The 19,969-nt window shown below is 33.7% G+C and overlaps 1 protein-coding gene and 1 non-coding gene across 6 annotated transcripts in view; both read right to left on the bottom strand.

The window, feature by feature from the left end:
- Positions 1–19,969, bottom strand: part of LOC125049676 (caskin-1) — a 222,988-nt gene that overhangs the window by 101,862 nt on the left and 101,157 nt on the right. For 2 of the 5 annotated variants that reach the window (XM_047649082.1, XM_047649081.1), the window contains exon 1: positions 3,037–3,259. The exons of 1 other annotated variant lie outside the window; for it this stretch is intronic. In XM_047649082.1, coding sequence (XP_047505038.1) covers positions 3,037–3,070 — 34 coding nt within the window. In that variant the 5' untranslated portion in view covers positions 3,071–3,259. Of the gene's footprint in view, positions 1–2,640; positions 3,263–19,969 lie in introns of those variants that run through there. 2 more of the 5 variants (XM_047649080.1, XM_047649083.1) reach the window with 2 other exon arrangements.
- On the bottom strand, positions 19,159–19,238 carry Trnal-uag. Its single transcript has one exon. It is a non-coding gene; the product is annotated as a tRNA-Leu (tRNA).

Here is a 19,969-nt window from a genome sequence, read left to right on the forward strand (position 1 = left end):
AATTTTAAGGGACCGAGCATTTTTATTCGTCATAGAGAGCAATCGTTATAGGAAGGAAAGAATTAATGGGTATTAAGTTAAAACAACTAAATTTTAATGCATTTTTCGTTATAGAGTGTTTCGTTATAGCGAATCACGTTATAAAAAGTTTACACTGTATAGTGTATATTATACTAGCGGACCCGACACAAGTCTTGAATACAAAAAAATCATCTACAATAATTGTAAATCTAAACCTTTCTCCAATCCACTTGAACACACAAAAAAAATCATAAAACAAGCTGTTCAGATATGATTATATTTAAGATGTAACAATTACATTATACAAATAAATACAATGGACACAAAACGAACATTGAATACAGGATGTCGTAACGGTCCTAGAGAAATGGAAGGCGTAGCTTTACTATTTTAGTACAAGTTTAGGGTAAGGGCGATATATTTTCAGCCATATTTCCTACGAGACAGTGTCGGGACCGTTAAATCACACTTGTTGGGAATAACTATAAATTAAATGTTATGGTTTCGAAGCTCAGAAAGTATGTTTTATCACCGTGATTTAAAATGGCCACATGAATCATTCATACTTAATGGTGATTCCTATATTTTATGTAATAAACAATAATGAAAAGTAATAAAAAGGAAAATCTGGCTAGCGATAAATTAAACGAAACATTTTTTGTAATTACGTCACATCTAAATAAACTGTATTAAGTAGTGTTTTGTATTAGTATTTAAATTCATAGACTCCTTCACTTCCTTATAAAACTCAGCTCAGCTGCTCATTGTGGTATCCTTAAGGGGAAATTTTGTATCTGTCAGATATAAATCCCCGCAGCTGTCAGGCAGGTGGCAGGAACGTGCCTTAGTTTGTGATTGGGATATTTTTTAGCCTTATAAATAATCATGGGGTGTACTACGAGTGATGACCGTATTAATACAACTTTCATTTTAAACAAAACGATTATTTTTACTCGCGCTTGTTTGTTCATTACGTAGTAGTAATACATCAACTTGTTTGAGAACGCGTCTAAAACTAATTGTTTTAATGTTTTTATGATGTAGCTGTTGTGGTCTCTAGCAGAATGACCAGCGCTTTGGAACAGTCTACTACTCAGCATAATGCAGAGCCAGGGCCAATTACAACCACAGCACACACGCATTACACACTTCAATCGTACTTTGTTCTTTAAAAGAAAAAAAATTGTTATCTCTAATTTTTTTAAATTATTGTGTGTGTTTAGTTAGTAAAAATGCTATGTCGTTTTCGTTTCGATTTTTTTGTATTAAGTGTATTTCTTTTTAACTCTTTAGTATATAAGGAATTGAAATTTGTATTGTGGTGTAAGTGTCCAACAAGTAATTTGTGGAAGTGGTTTGTATATTGAGCAATATAAATAATTAAAAAAAGCTGTTTGTAGCTCATTTTACTAAAAGCTCTAAACTTTTCATGTGTACAGTTGATTTAGAATGCGATTGACAATGAATACAATTGTAAAGAGATGGCTATCGCAAAGAGGCCATCATTGATGTAAAATATCTCACAGCTGTCAATGCCGTATCAGAACAGGCGCAGGTTGCCATAAAAGGTATCTGCAGGTTCTAGCGATAAAATCTGTAGAAAAACCCTTTCATGCCGGACTTGACCCCAAAGAATGAATACTACAATCTCTAAAAATTCTTGAATGTAGTAAGATTTTAAAGAATTATGGTCATACAAGAACGCTCCCCGCGTTCAAGTATTACGTCACGCAATTTTTGGATATTATTGACCCCTCCCCCCATGTAACGCGCCGTAACGTTTTTCTGTACCCAAGTATAGTAAAACGTTTCGTGACCACCTAGTGACTCTTTATACCTAAAAGTTACCATTAAGGATATAAGGACCCCCTCCCCCCAAAATTCGTTACGTAATACTTGAACGCTCCCTTGTACAAATTTTTCATGCATAGCATTACTGTCATAAACTTTAAATATCCAAGAAACCATATAAAGAAATGTTAAATTCTGCCGCAAGCTGAGGAGATCGCAAGATTAAAGCTCGTCTTTTGTGATGCAGTATGGATTGCACATCTGCCGTCCCACGTGCCGCCCTCGACCGCAGGTTTAACTTATAAATCATTTTTATTTTCCTGACGAACGCATTCATCATCTTTACCAGATGTCTGAACAGATAGGCTGAACATTCTTTAATTAGCTTTAATTTCATACCTGGCAGGTTCAGTTTTTATTTATTTGAACAAACATTTGGTTAGCGTCCGCTCTATTTTTATTGCGGTCGAGTAGATCTTGACCGGCCAGAGACCTAAGAGATGTCAGATAGAATTGCCCTGAATTTGATCCGCAACATGTGCCGGTTAAGTGTCCGCTTTTTTGTGTGCGACATCTGATGTCTGCTAGAGACATATTGCGCGAAATATTTGCTTAGCACTACAAGCGAGTAAGGATTCCACGTTTTCCGGCGTCAAGATGTCGCTCGCCAAATAATTTTGTTATTAATATTAGTATCTACTTGTCTAAAATACTCTGCATTAAGCAATTTTTGTTAGTCATTGAAATTGGTTATTTTAAGTAGTTTCTACAGTTCGAACCGCGAGCATGCTTTATTGTGTAACCTCTATGGCGGTGATTAAATCTCACCATTATTATTAACTGGCTCCATTCAAACACCCACTGTCGTTTTCTAGGCGGTTCGGAACTATGCCGTCCACCCACTGCGGCTTGTCCCGTAGGCGCAACAGGGTCACACACAGCCTTAACTCTTCTAAACCTAACGTGTTCAATTGTTCACGCTTACTCAAATTTACATTTCGAGAGTCAATGTCACCCAAGACGCAAGGTCCCTATTGTTTTGACCATTTCGGTGGTCTGGGTGAAACAATACGATATTAATTTGAATATTTAAAGAAGCCCTTGTTGATATTCTTATATTTTATGTACACAGGGATAGATTTATCATCATTTCGTGCAACGTGCAAGCCAAAATCATCAGATACTAAAACGACTTAAATTTTGAATACATGCAAAAATCTTTACCATGTATTTTCATATTATTATTAAAGAGAACCATCAGAGCTTGTATCCGGATGTATGATCACTAACAATCCACATGAGTTACAATGTCACAACACTGCAAACACGATCCTTAATTATATTTACACTGAGTTTTTTCACAAGTTCGAATAAACCGGACTAACGATAAACGCACATGCAATCTATTTGACCGACGACAACACACTGAGCCGGCGGCGGCGTCTGGCGGCGAGTCGAGAGCCGTGGCGCGGCGCGTCGCACGGAGACGCGGTAGCGACCCTTCCCCTCCCGACCGCTTGGTACCTGACAGATCGGGCGACCGCGACTGCTCTATAGTCTATACAATTGTTGTGACTCGACGATAGATTTTAGACGCATTTTGTAGAATTTTCTTTTCGTTGAGCGCAAATCAAGATTCGGATTGCAAACAATTTGATTTTATATTCGATAATAATCCCAGATTGTAATACATATTTACGTCATGCGACACTGTGTGCGGCTCTAGCATCGAACAATTTATAGAACTCACAACAAGAAGTAAATTGTTAAGATGGACGTGAAACGTCGTATACAATAAAAATGTTTACATTTATTTTCGAGATGATTAATTAAAGAAAAGTAAATTTTGGCTAAAGTTCATAATAAATCACGTTTCGAGTGCCTTACAAATGTAATCAATCAATCACGACAAGGGTGTTATTAAGTTTGTTAATTTTATAATTAACGTGTTTATGGTTTCTCTAAACATACTATGTTTTTCATTAGGATAGGTCATAAATTATGAAAAATTTGATTTATACTTGGTTAAATTCAACCTTAAAATCTTAACACGATTAAATAACTCTCTTATTGATAAAAAAAACAAAACCCATCATGATTAATTGTCAAACCAGTCGAAGTTCCGTCCATTCCGATTTGGTCATATTTTTTGTTGTTTCTTAGAAGGTCGGGTCCAAAGAAGCAAGGTCACCTTAAAAGATGGGATTTAGATAAATTCTATTGATAAAAATCCGGTCAAATTCTTCAATGAATCCTTATTAATATTTTGACACCCAAGGGAACATTCCTCTAAATCAGTATAGTATAAGAAAATTTTCCTCTAAGTAAATACGTTTCTATAATGTTGGCAAAGATTATAGACGAATGACGTCAATAACACACAATTCAATACAGTTGACTACTTGAAAACTATATTATCATTAGTACTGACATTTTTATCAGCTGGGTTCGCTGGGTATCGCTACATGAGCTAATAACATGGGTGATAAAAAATACAAAGTCGGTAAATAAAACGGCTAAATATCCCTAAAGCCCGGTTCGAAATAATTAAACTGCGTCCGTAAAATTAGTTAATAAAACAGCCAATTGAGTCCAACGCACTCATTAACTCGAAGAGTGAAGAATCTTTGGTATTGTTGCAAATCGATTTCATTTATAGAAAAAATTGCTGCTGAAATAAATATTTAACATCAGTATATATATATTACTAGCTGACCTGGCTAACTTCGTTCCGCCCTACAACCTTATAATATCGTTGTTACTTTAATTTAACTTATTTTAGGATTTCATTAATGTTAAGTATTACATTAATACAACTTTTTTGCAAATACAGAAATGTTTTATTGCTTGCCATTGCGAAAGAAGAATGGCAGTTTTACACATTACGCATCTTCTCTCTAGCGTCAATATGGCGATACTGCATGTTAAGCACTTTCTGATATCCAACATCTTTTGATCAGGATCAAAGCATGGTTATTATTTATGCATCTCCACATTCACCTCAAGATCGGAATTTCTTGAACTGACACGAATTCGACGTAAAATGATGCGTAGTTTTGTCAACAGATGGCACCATATGGTTTTTGCATTCGTAAAATTAATTAATTAATTAATTGTTATTCGATAACTTATCCGATATTTTATTGCTTATTCTGCTATTCGGGACGGAAACAAATCCAACAAATCAAAAACCATGGCAATCGGTGCAGCCGTTCTCGAGTTATAAGTGTTGTAACAAACACGACTTTCTTTTATATACATATATAGATATATACATATATAGATATAGATTACTAGCAGACCGGCCAAGCGTTGCTGTGGCTAAGGTTTTTGTTATATTACATAGTAGCAAACTATTCAAGGGAAACGGTAGGAGAAGACCAGTCATGGGGACCACCATGCTATTTTGGTGGTAATGCCATTAAATTGTAGCTTATTTGAAACGTTGTTACTTTCAACACAGCGCCATCTGTTAAAATTGTTACTATCAAATAATAAACGAATATTTTGCAATAAAATAATATTGCAGGTATATATTTAGATGTAAGCTATCCTATCTTTTAAGTTGGATCAAACTACACACGGTGTGAAAATTTGATTGATATCGGTTAAGTTTAGGAGTCCATAGCGGACAAACAACGTGACACGTAATTTATATATATTAAGATGATCATCTAAACAAAACTTTTTTAACAGAAATAAACGCGAATTAAATACTAGTTATTTGCACCGATAGATTTCCGCAAGCTGCCTCTGTTTGATTAAGAAATCCCGTAATTCATGTAAAAGATCATGCAGCATATTTCTACTGTTTCTAGGCATATAGGTTATGAGCCTTCTGTTCCTAAGACGTCGATCCGGACTTTTGTCATATTGGTTTCCTCACAATATTTTCTATCACCCAACGAGCCAGCGAAATATATTCTACTTTTATGTATACTTCTATACTAATATTATAAAGAGGAAAGATTTGTATGTAAGTATGTTTGTAACGAATTGGCTCAAAAAGAACTGGATAGATTTTAAAAATTCTATCACCATTTGAACACTACACTATCACTGATTAATATAGGCTATTTTAATTGCAAGAAAAAAATAACAATCCCTACTAAAATTACAATAATGTTACCCAAGGTGTAAAAAAATGCCTATAAAATATCTTTCATCGCATGCGCTGCGAAAACGATTGATGATAGAACAAAAAAATGTTCGACAATATTAAAGAACATAACATATCAACATACGAAAAATGTTTAAAAAATAAATGTCCACCCGTGCGTGGACGGCCCGATAGTTAAATAATAAACATATCTATTGGTTCAAAAGCACGTCAGATGACTTAATTAGACTAATACTAATTTTATATAATATGTACTACCTATACTGTTTATGTAAGAATATTTCACCTAACGCCACCATTACTTTGATAATGTACCTCGCATTCTATCTCTTCACGGTTGAGCGGTTTTGCGCCTACACACATGTCGGCCTACACACTCGGTTAGCACTTCCTTACATCTGTCATTTGCGTCATATTGTATTCGCGTATGGCTTTCTTGATGCTTTTCATATGAAGGCCATTTAAAACAACTGTAAATATATTTATTTACACAGACTATAGAAGAATAGTAATGCAGATTCTATATGTGTTCCGTAATTCAATGGATTATTGAAAAGTAATTGCAACACTAATATATAATATAATATATAAAAGTTTACATTGTAAATTGCAATTGTATCTTTTTCTTACTAGGATTTCCTGGAAGAGATCGCTTATTAGCGATATTTTGCATTGAATCTCTAACAAGTTATGTAATACCGTACATATGTATAGTATGTTAATAAATAAATGAATGATTCGAATTTTCAATATTGATTATAACCTCGTGTGATAAAGTGATAAACCAGAAAAACTATGCAATGAATAAAACCAGTTTACGTTATAATTTCTTTGTTTTATGCTTATTTCATAACTTGAGGTTTCGAATGCTTTTCAGCAACCGTTCTCGTTTATATCTCTACAATACGATCCTATAAAAATACTTCCATGAGTTAAGTTAATTTTCCCACTATAGATCGCCATACGTTAGGGGGCGTCCATAAATTACGAGGTGTTTTTTTTAAATTTTCTGTACCTCCCTCCCCCCCTGGTGAGATATCGTGAGATTCTATTCAACCCCCTCCCCCAACCCCCAATCTCACGTGAGATTTTGCAAAATGTGGGTTTCTTACGTAAACGCGTTGGATTGTTACCGCGGAGTTAGCGGGAAGTTGCAGAGATAGCCTTTTTTAGGGTCAACCGTTTTCCTAATTTTTTTTTAGTTAAAAAAAAAATTGCGTGATATTTGCCGAGACCCCCCTCTCTCCAACGTAAGATTAAATGAGATTTGACTCGACCCCCTCCCCCCCTTAAACAGCTCACGTAATTTATGGACGCCCCCTTATGACGCGTCTCATTACGGGGCCAATATGTTGTTAGCACTTGTTTATCTTCAAGATACCAGCACTTTACCTAAAGGACCGATTCAAGCTGATACGCTGCTAATGGCACCTTAAAATATCGCGTCATGTTTAAAAGTCTTTGTTTTGTCTCGTGTCGCTGTTGCTTATCGAGATCTTTACTTTAATACGTACTTGTATTGCAAAATGTCAAACTCAGTGTCTTATTTAAATATTAAATCTATACAGTATGACATTTTATGTGACATTATTAAAATATTTTATTCTTTTGATACGAAGCCTAGTAATAAGTTACATCTGTATAGGTGACTAAAGGTACACTGTCACAGGGGCCAAACTTTTTCAACTATTAGTGTTTTATTTATTTATTTAATATCATACTATTTTCAAGAATATTATAAATACTCTACAATTTATATTAGAGACTATAATATGTACTTTATTTATTAATGTAAAACTAGCTAATTAACTTAAAAGATTATCTCGAAATATTGAGAAAATAATAGGCTTTTTTTGATTGACGCAAATGAAGATTTAGGGTAAAAGTAGTGATAAAGGTTTTAGATGGAGAATACGGAATGCGTCATATAAATATATATGGTAGTAATAGTGACAAGTAACTTAATAACTTGTAGACGATTATGTTTAAGAGATTGGACTAAAAAAAAATATTGGTTGTTTGTAAAGTAGGTTTACGATCGAGATGTTTACGTGATAACGTCTTATTGTTGATATAAGTTTTTGGGAAGTAAGGAATTAATGAAGATAACAATTTTTTCAAATTTTAAATTACATCTATCGTTTTATTCACACTTTTGATGATAAATTTCGGGTGTAAAATGACAAGTTTACTTATTCGACTATGATATACATTTTTCTTCATACATACATTCATACAAATCTCCATTCGTTTGTATGCCGCTATAGTGAGAGAGACGGGAGATCGGTCCGTCTCTCTCTCGTTATACCTGCGATCGCGCTCGTGAGGTTTTGGTGTGACACAAGTTTCTGAACATGTCACCCGACTAAAACGATTTTAAAGACGTTATCACGTCAAAAATAAAAATACAAACACATGTAAATCATAAAATTTTGGTCACAGGTCTCCCTCACAATTTTAAAATTGGTAAATTAAAGTATTCGTAAAAAATACCTTTAATATAATCAAGGTATTTTTTGTTAAAATAAAATACAATATTAATTAATTAAAATCAATTATCGCACTCGATATATCACATTAATACACAATAACCGTTATAAACAAATGAAGTTTACGAGGTGACAGATAAATAAATCATTTGTATTATCTGCATTCTCGAAGTGCAAATGCAATAAATTGCACGTGGAATACAAAACAATCGATAACTTCGTCGCCACAGTGTCTGCGAGCCTTTTTGTTTTCGATATAAGTCATAATACAACCTTATCTGTGATATGATAACGATAAAAGTTTGATCGATCGCGTTCCAATTTTGAAGCATCGAAGTATTTATGGTTTAACGCATTTGACTCTATGGCTAAATAACAGAACATAATATATTAGAGATGATGAAACCTGGATCACCAAAGCAAAAGACAGACAGATGTGGAGCAAAATGGAGGAGGCCTTTACCCGTAGAGGGGTCCATAATGATTTTTAAAAAATGAATTTTGATATTGATCCTTTTTAGTTTAGATTCTTTTAATTTATCATTTAAAATGTATTTGTATACATTCAAACTATTAATTACTATTGGAATTTAAATTTAAGGATTATTAATAGTAATATTTTATTTTGTTTAATGCATGCACATAGTATGTAATAATTACTTGTATGATATGATATGAGATAATATACAAAGCTGTATTATCAGTGTAATATGTATACAAATATGTCTGGTACTGTCCCCCTATGGTGTGATATGGTTCTGAATATTTTCCTTTATGTAATTAGCAAGACAGAGATCTCTATCTCTGTCTTGCTAAGGCTCTCTAGCCGGAAAGACCTGGAGCGAGGTGAAGTACGAGGCTCAAGACTGAACACGATGGAGAGTCACTGTGAACGTCCCCTGCCTCTTCTAGGGATTATAGGATATTAAGTCAAGTAAGTGAGCCAGTAACTAGAAAGAAAAAGGCATAACATAATATGTACTATTAAATTCCTGTATTTGCATCGAACTAGATAGTAAAGAAAGGCGTGTTAAAAACAAATGAAAGGCTTACTTAAATATGTGATTCAGGAAGCAAGTGAAAGCGATGGACTGAATAGAAGTTTGTACTGCACTCAATTTTATAATTCAGTTACAATTAAAAGCTATATCATTCCTAAGGTACAAAGACAACATTTGTTGGTGATTAATATTTCCCTTTCTACGTGAAGTCACGCGGGCAACAGCTAAGTCGGCTGTGGTCTTTACCAGATTATAATCAAACTATTTTCGTACTAAGTTCAAAGGACGCAGCTGCATTGTAAAGTTAGGATATCGGTACGCAAACTCCACTAAAACAATCTACTTGCCAACGCCGATATTACCCAATATAATTAATTAATACAATAGTAATTAACAAAACCTATAATATTTCTAAAACAAAGAAGGTCTTTATCATTAGGATCTTTTGTAAGTTCTTACTTTATTTAATTCGGACTACTGGTCTTAATTTAGCCCATAATAATTCTCTATGGGACCGTTAGCGGTTTTTTGGAATTGACTATTGTCGCTATGTTCGCTCCCACCCTTTGGCGATACAACTCAGATATAATCACGATACCTTTGAAACATTTCGACCTACGATCAAAAGCATACAAAGAGATTTTAAACTAAGATTTCTGTATCTGTTTCGTGATTTGTTTTTATATACCTATAGTAGGTGATCAGCCTTTTGTGCCTGACACACACCGTTGACTTTTCCATAGATATAGATACATAGCCGGGGATTAAGCCTACGACCTCATAAGTCGGGTAAGAGTTACACGCTGAAGCCACTAGGCAAATACTGTAAAAAGATTTTATTTAAAAAATCATCCGTCGGTGGTGTAATTTTTTGAAAAAAAATCGGATAATGGACGAATAATTACTATTAATTCCGTTTTCTGTATAATGTCTGTTCTATTACATACAACATATCTGTTCTAACTTTTAAATCTACATACATGCAGTCCTATGAAGCATAAAAAGTATTTCTATAACACAATATCGATCGGTGTTAATTAAAGTATGAAACCGCTCTCTGAAAAATGACTGGACACTTCCAACAATATAGGAACAAAGTGTATTTCATATCGGTTTATTCGTGCATCCACTGGTCTGTGAATTTGAAACGTTTTATTGAAATTGTTCGCAGTCTAGACACGGGAGAGAAATCTTTTTGCTTTACCCCTAAACTTTTGCATCGATTATGTAAAAAGTTTCTCAGGCCTTTCGTTACAATAGTTACTAGTGGAGATAAACATAAGTTATAATATGAGTAGGGTTGGCTAAAGCATAATATGTTAAACAATAAATACCATGGCGATTTTTTGACGTGATAACGTCTTTAAAATCGTTTTAGTCGGGTGACATGTTCAGAAACTTGTGTCACACCAAAACCTCACGAGCGCGATCGCAGGTATAACGAGAGAGAGACGGACCGATCTCCCGTCTCATCTCGAGCGCTGCCAGTCATTCCGTGAAACTTGTCACGCGGAATCCTCACGAGCGGAGGCTGGCATAGCGTTCGAGTGAGTGGACCGTCTCTCTCACTCTAGCGGCATACAAACGAATGGAGATTTGTTATCTTCATTAATTCCTTACTTCCCAAAAACTTATATCACCAATAAGACGTTATCACGTAAACATCTCGATCGTAAACCTACTTTACAAACAACCAATATTTTTTTATAAGATAGGAGGGTCAAACGGCCTCGGCAAAAATCCTACGGGGTGTCCAAAAAGTCGTCGCAGCCCATGGCCATCCATTTTTACCCAACGCGTTGCCGGCCTTTGATGGAGGAGTATACTCTTTTTATAAACAACATTTAAGAGTGACAAGAGTTTATTACCAGCTCTTTTCATCCCTTAATGTTAACTTAGAACCAGATTATTAATTGTCTACCCTAAGGTCGGGCATTTGAATCCCGGCAGTAATGGATTTTTCTTTCTATGTGCGCACTTGATCTTACGGTGTCCAACTTCGTTATAACATTATCTTAGGGTGAGATCTATAGTGCGCACTTGGACTTTGCTCAGACTTACCTTACGAAAAACTTTGCTTAGTGTACACTAAGGTTAAACTATGATTTCGTATTTATAGACATTTTAACGGTGAGATTAAGCTAAGCCCAAGCTAAGACAGAAAATGTCAAAATACAAATTGATGTTTCATTTCATGCAATACTTTGTTTATTATCCTTTAAAAAGTAAACAATAACAAATATTTAAACATCTAAAACGGTACACATATATCTTCAATTTATTGTTATTTATGTATTCATTTATTTTATTATTGCAATAACTAGAAATTTACGAGTAACCTTTAGAAAATGTATTAATTATTTAAAGATGATAATAATTTTATTACGTAGAACGGATCGCAATGTTTTGACAACAGCAACAGAGCACTTGTATAAACTATCAACAATTGAAAATTTTAAACCACTTTTTCTCTTTTCTGTTTCTGTTTCCAACCAAAATCCTTCCATCCTGTACGGTGAGAATGAATTCAAAAGAAGGAACCGTATTTTGAAACACACGGTATTAAATGTGATCCTGACGCTGATCAATACAAACTTGCAACCTTATAACAACAGAGGATCGCCAAACCTACCGCAATTGCAAATACTTATTGCATTAAGGCATAAAAATGCAACTGGATGTTTTCAGGTAATATTGTGTTCATAAATATGTATGGTTTTTCAATTTGATATATTATACCTCTTCTCAAATGATTTTAAATACATATGTTGAAGACTTTTGTCTTCTGAATTTCAGAAACATAACATATATGTGACTAATAATAATATATTGACATTACAGATGGTGTGTGGTGATCTGAACAGCATAAGCTAATCTACAGTCTGTTTAATTATAAATAAAGTCTCTGCAGAGTTGAGTAAATTACTTCCTAGATTTGTAAATTTTCCAAGAAATATGAACACAGCCAAAACGAAGTTTGAAGAATTAGGAAGATCTAATACTCACCATGGCCTAAACAGTATAATCGGAGCTATTGACTACACCCATATAAAAATTAATAGACCCAAAGGTATCGCTCACTCTGAAGCATACAAAAATAAAAAAGGGTATTTTTCTGTAAATGTACAAGCAATAATAGGGCCTGATATGGAAATATTTGCTATAGTGACTAGGTGGCCTGGCAGTTCACACGACAGCAGGATATTTAGAAAATGCCTGTTTTAGTAGGTGACCGCGGTTATCCAGCACTTAACTTCATGTTAACAACACTTTTAAATCCAATGACAAGAGCTGACAATATTTATAATTATTCTCAAATAAGAACTAGGCATATTTTTTAAAGGTTTTTCGGAGTGTGAAAAAGGAAATTTCCATGTTTACAGCTAGGACTACAGTCAAAATTGACAAATACTAGTTATATATAATTATAGCTTGTGCTGTATTGCATAATATAGGTATACAGAGAGGGGATGCTTATGATGATGGTGATCTTGCTGACAGCAGAAGTTGAGTAACACAGAAACAATGATCTCCTACAGGTTTAGCATTCCGGCAATCTGTGATTGCACAATTTAACTAGGTAATTTGTTTGGTAATAAAGAATATCAAAACAAAACTTGTTTGATTTTAATCATTTATTTTCTGATTCTTTTTTTAAGTGTAATACATATTTCTAATACTAATTTATATTTTTGTTGAAGAAATTATATTTCTAACAGATTTTGATATGTTCCACTCCTATCTCAATTTTTTTAGGGTAGTCAGGTAATAAATGGTAGAAGATTCAGGGAATCGAAAATAACAGATGTGAAGCGAGAGACATCGGTTAGGTTATAGTTTGAATTTCGTTGTCACTATAATATGCCAGGGCTGCCAGGTGACATACAAAATCACACCAGTTATTTTTAAGATTTCTCAAAAATGGGGTTTGAACAATTACATAAATAATATAAATAAACAACAATAAATACCATAATAATGTGTAATTATTTTAATTCATGCATTTCATAGGTATTTATCAAGATCATTTATAATTTCTTTGAATTCAAATTCTATTTTTCCCAAAGTCTATGGAACTCCGATACAAAATGGCAACACCGTTCATTAAAAACCGACAAAAATAAAAAGTCCAGTAAAAGATATGATGGTAAAGCAAATTTTAGGCCATTATTTTTGTTAGGCTTATAGTCAAAGTTTTTGGTAAGTCGTCGATTTCGTGGACTTGGGATTAAGCTAAGCCAACACTCGGAGAGATTCGCAGTTTGCTCTATAAATACCGACTGTGTCTTAACTCGATAGTTAAGTCAGAGCAAAGTGTAAGTGCGCACTATAGATCTCACCCTTAGACCCAAAACTCAACGACATGTCATGCGCATACTGACCTTTAAGCCTATAAAATAAAATTATCAGAAAACACATGAAACCGAGGCCAAGATCCATAAAGAGATTACAGGATTTGTATCATTCAATTTATTCTATTTTCATTTGCTTCCAAAGAATCATTCCATAAAAAATAATTAGGTACATAATAAACTTCCATGAAATATAAAACGGTAAAATTCATTAGAACACATCCATCACAGTCAAGCATCGTGTAATTTTGTGAGCCCGGAAACTTATTGTTTAGCCACATTTGTGACATCCCAGTTAAAACTCACGGGTTAAACTAAACCGTCTCATACAAAAACTGTAATACGATATTTCCCGGCGCTAATAACTAATTGGCCATCGCTTCCCCTGGTAGGGTTACTAAGTGGTGACAACACTTTCGATCCAATACGGTTCTGTCTCGTTTCTTAGAAGTAGCTTTTTAAAATATAAAGGAATTTTCTTCACATTAAACATATTGTGAACTTAATAACTGTAATTCTCTTGAATAAGTTTCAAAGACTACATTTCTCCACGGAATAGATTTTAAACAACGACAACTTTTAAAGCACGCGAATGACAGAGGTTTCAATTTTAATTCCAAAAATTATAAACTTAAATTATATTTAACATGAATGTGTTTGCGTAAATAAAAGAACCAGATTAATTGATAGGTATTTATTTTTAGGCGTCATCGTTTTATCATTTTTCAATAAGATTCAGCTGTGTTGTTATGCGTGACAATAAAGTGTTAATTATTTATTTAACGATAAATGTCATCGTTACTCTGTTATAATTAATCATAGATTAACAAGTGACATTAAATCTTACTCTACGCCAGAAATTCCATTTTCAAATTATTGAATTGGTACATAATCGCAATGTGTTGCAAATAAACGTAAGCCCGCACACATCGCCCATTTACCATTAATGCTGTGAACTAGAGTGACAGTCGGAATACGCGTGCAAATCGTAACCTGTCATCTTCTAAGCGATCTAAGTGATGTGGAAAATATCGCTGCATCATCCACGCTTTTGATATATTGCTTGGAGTTTCATAGGTAGTATCAACAGTGGATTTTCCTATTCAATTTCCGTGACACAATAGTTTTTACAATACGTTTTACGTAGTAAAAATGTATTCATACATGTGTTTGTTTAAAAAATACTTAGATGCTTTGGTTAAAATTACACATTTAAATTATATTATTTACACTTTTACCACAGCTGCTGAAAAGATTTGAACGTTATGATATGGAATATCTTCGCGTTATATCCGTTAATTACATAAATATCTATAATACTGCAACACTTTACATTACACAAGAAAGTAACATTAATACACGCGATACATATTTAAATGCCAAAAAATATACGTTTAGTGGAAGTTTATCATAAGTTTTTATGTTTCTACTATTAGAATACAAGAATTATAACGGAACTTTTTTGTCAAGGGTCAAGATTTTAAGGAATTTTTATGATTACTAAATAATCTCCTATCAAATTCAGACATGGTCACAACAACGCACGGCATACCGCGATCGCACGGTTATTTTCGATAATTTTATTTACATATTTTAACGCTCAATTGATAGGGGCTAATTTGTGTAATGGCTTGCCGTAGTAACCTCATGGACCACAATATATACGGTGCGGTACTCTTTGAAGCTTTAAGCACATAATGGGACTCTTCATGTACTTGCCGAAACAATATCGCATCAAAGTTTAATTCATTTCCGATAACGTTCACGAATTATATGTACAATCCAAATGTTTATATATTACTTTTATTAAAATACACAAAGTATTAATAATAATAATAATCAAGTGGCAACCCTAGATTGCATCCGTTTCTTTGAGCATTTTTATTTAGACAAGGAGCTGATCAGCCTTCTATCCGACACTTGTCGATTTTTGAATTTGAGATCTATCGGCCTCATGATATTTTACTTCACCTAACCTAAACCTGATGTTTAGTGATACCGTCGCTCATCACTCACATTGCCAGAAGACTCGCAAGAGCGTTGCCGGCCTTTTAAGAATTCTTTTCTTGAGGGACCTGAAGGACTTGAAGTCAAATTGGTTCGGAAATATTAGAGTCGCACGCTGAAGCCACTAAACCAACACTGCTTATACAAAATATTAATACGTACAATCCTCGTGTCGCAATGTTCGTTCCCATACTTCTCCGAAACGGCTCGACCGATTCTTATGAGTTCTTTTATGAATATTCAGAAGTCTGACAATCGGCTACTATCTATCTTTCAAACCCCTAAGTGATAATATTTTTTTGTTATACAGCATACAAAAAAAAATTACCCCTCAACAATCAACTCCTATTTGTTATTTTAATAGATAGTTATTTTATTGAACTAAAAAAATATTCCTAGAAGTATAATTATAAAAATATATAGGAGTTTGCATTGGCAGATCAAGATTAATTCTAGTATTACATAACTGTTACTAATATCTTCTAGGAAAGCTTATTCTAGGTAAAGTTTGTTTAGTATTTAAATGTCTAATTCCTTCAACACTGACCCATCTTCGAGACGAGTGGTAAATCCGGTCATAAAACTATTTCGGATATGGCACGTGTAACTGCAACCCAATAAAAACATTCTTAAATAGGCTGTTTATACATATATTACACGCTTATTTGAATGTATGTATAATGTATATAATTAATTTGTGAGGAGTGTTGGTCTAGTGGCTTCAGCGTGCGACTCTCTTCCCTGAGGTAGGTTCGATCCCCGGCTGTGCACCAATGGACTTTCTATATGCGCATTTAACATTCGCTTGAACGGTGAAGGAAAACATCGCGAGGAAACCGACTGTCTTAGACCCAAAAAGTCGACGGCGTGTGTCAGGCACTGGAGGCTGATTTTTTTTTTTTATTTATTTATTCTATACATCATCCTAAATAGAAAGAAGTTGGCGTGGTGGAAACTTAAACTGGACACAGTTTTTCCGTCCACCAGGTCGTCGAAAATATTTAAATAATTAACCTATTACACACTCAGGCCAGTGACACACTATACAATATAACACCCCCACCAATAAACCATAAAAATTGCACGAACAACATATACCAATTGAAACAATGACGCTTGAATGATACTTGTCTATTAGATTGAAAAATGATCATGAAACAGATTCAGAAATCTGAGGCCCAGACCTAAAGAGATTGTAGCGCCACTGATTTTTTTTATATAATTAATTTATGAAGTTTATTCTACAAGCAAAATTAAATGCACGTTGTGAGATTCTAATTTCAAATTTGTAATTTCTTGAACTGTACAAATAATCAAACTCTTAAATCTGAATCAATTACATTAACCATACCACTATAACACACATGAAGCCCACGCACTAAGAGACACACTTAATTAGAAGTAAATCAGTTTTTATACTAACTTAACTTGCAGAATGAACCTCTCTTTTCATCACAGCGTAAACAAAATTTGGCAAAAAGAGACAAGGAATAATTCAATACTAATAAACCCTAAGAACCGATACACAAACGCGTATATAAATCTTCATGGGACCAGTATTAAGTTGTGGAATACGCTGCCCGACTCCGTACGATTGGCTACCTCTCTGTCATCTTTTAAAACTCTTCTGTATAATCAATTCTTAACCTTATCCTATCCTGATCAATCGTGACTTGTATAAATCTGATGTTTCCTTTTACATCACTATTTGTAAGATTAGCTTTTAAGTTTTTAGTCTGTTGTTAATATTTTTTTTTGTATTACTTTAGATTAAGGTACTATGTATATATATATATATATATATTTTTATATAACATTTGGTTCTGCACTTCTCGCACGCATCATGTTTCTTTTTTTTTAGTTTTTCTCTTTAACTAGGGTTGCCTGGAAGAGATCGCTTATTAGCGATAAGGCCGCCCGTTGCATCCCTTAACGAAGTGTAAATAAATAAAATAAATAAAAAATAAATTGGCGTAGTATTTTCAACAGATACAAACAATGAGCATGTCTGACAGTGTAATCGTAATATTAACACATGTGCCGAAGGTCGCTATTGACGCATCTGTTTAGCCTTTTGAGTGCGACACTGATTGCCGTTCACACGATCGATACGCGCGTACGAATTTTAAGTATAGTTAATAGTCCTGCCCGAGAATTTGGTATTACTATCAAGCCGTTTTTTCAAATTTCATTGTATTTTGTAAAATCAAAGTAATTATTTAAATTTCGAATAAATCGATAAAACAAATCTTTCATAATACAAAATAAAAAATAAAAAAAACTAAAAAACACGCTTTTAAAGCACATCAAACTAAAAAGTGAAAAATAATTCCTAATTTAGACTGAAAATGGTAATGAACAAAAAATACTGGTATTATTGTGAAAAAGCGTGGGTTGCTCGATAGACGAAAAATATGGCACAAAGCGCACTTTTTAGTTTGATGTGCTTTAAAAGCGTGTTTTTTTAGTTTTTTAAACTATTATTTTTTTTTGTTAAATTTTTTTTATTTTTTTTTCGGATTATTATAATTGCATTGTCATCGATCTTTGACAGGTGCACAAAGTTTGAATTAAATCTGTCCGTTAAAAGTGGGTTAAAATCGAGTCCGAAGGAGTCGGTTACATACATACATCTATACAGGTGAAGCTAATATAAAGCGTGTAAAATAGCTTACATTTTTATAACACAAACTTTACCTTAGCTTAATCACTATGTTAATACGATAATGTAGGAGCCATTCGATTTCGATTGCATACATTATGTACAGATTACTGCACGGTGAGAGACATATCGATGGTGATCTAACTTGCCAAATGTGCGATTGTAAATTGTCATACACCTCTGGCAGAAAGCCTAGGCGAGCCCCTAGACCATGAGCTTAGTTAAATCTTGATATTTCTATTGCCAAAATAAAAAAAAAAACTTGATATTGTTATATTATTAATTATTATTGGCCGTTTGTCAGATGTAAGTCAAACCATGAGTAGTAAATTACAAAGTATGTATTTTGTATCATTGTATGTTAATTGTAAACGCGATCTCTCAGTGGCATGTATTAATACTTCGTACGTGACTTACAGACATACAACGTTCTATTATTGGATATATGTGTTTTATATAAACCTTGTCTTATTTTTATTCACATCCATGACTGAGGTGGTAAAGGCCTCATGCGTACTTATAGTTAATAGTTAATAATAATAAAAATTGTAGTTAATATATTGTATATGTATAAGAATTCCTTCTTTTTGTTTATTGTCTACCTTTTATAGTCTCGAATATTTTTTACCGACGTCTGGGTGATTTAGCTGCATATTACCTGAAAAGATAAATAATATTAGCTACTATCGTAATATTGAAAATATATAAAAATATTTGACAGCGGTGGGATTCGAACCCACGCCCTTTCGGACTGGTGCCTAAAACCAGCGCCTTAGACCACTCGGCCACGCTGCCTATAACCACCAATGTGAAATTCTTAATAACACGTCATATTTTAACTGAAAATATGCAATGCAACAATTACTAAACTATATTTAAATGTGTCATTTTTAATTGTCACAAATATAAATATATTAAAATAATCTTGTTTTGGCTTCAAATAGCAACGAAAACAGTAAACCCCTGTACTCCTTAACAGCTAAATAACTTTGAAATTATACGTAAAAGAACATACAGTTAGACCCGAAAAAAGCGTTTGAAAAATTTCAAATTTGGAACAAGGGAAAAAGGTTTTGGATTATGCTTTTGTAGGGTACCAATTTTAAGAATCGCCTCATTTACACCGACCTGTGTAATGACCCTGATCGAGCGTCGAGAATCATTATGACTTTATGCTTGATAGCAATTTACGTACCCTTGGGAAAATTCTTAAGATTTTAAAAATACTATTAACACGATAAGCAGAACTTTTCAAGTGAATATCTAATATATAAAATTCTCGTGTCGCGGTGTTTGTGGTTAAACTCCTCCGAAACGGCTCGACCGATTCTCATGAAATTTTGTGTGCATATTGGGTATGTCTGAGAATCGGACAACATCTATTTTTCATCCCCCTAAATGTTAAGGGTAGTCAACCCCTAAATTTTTATTTTTATTTTTTTATGATACAGCATTAAAAAATACATACAACCCCTACTTTTTTCACCCCTCTACGATCAACCCCTATTTTTTATTTTAAATATACA

Source organism: Pieris napi, chromosome 5, assembly GCF_905475465.1.
Source record: "Pieris napi chromosome 5, ilPieNapi1.2, whole genome shotgun sequence".
Classification (NCBI taxonomy): Eukaryota; Metazoa; Arthropoda; class Insecta; order Lepidoptera; family Pieridae; genus Pieris; species Pieris napi.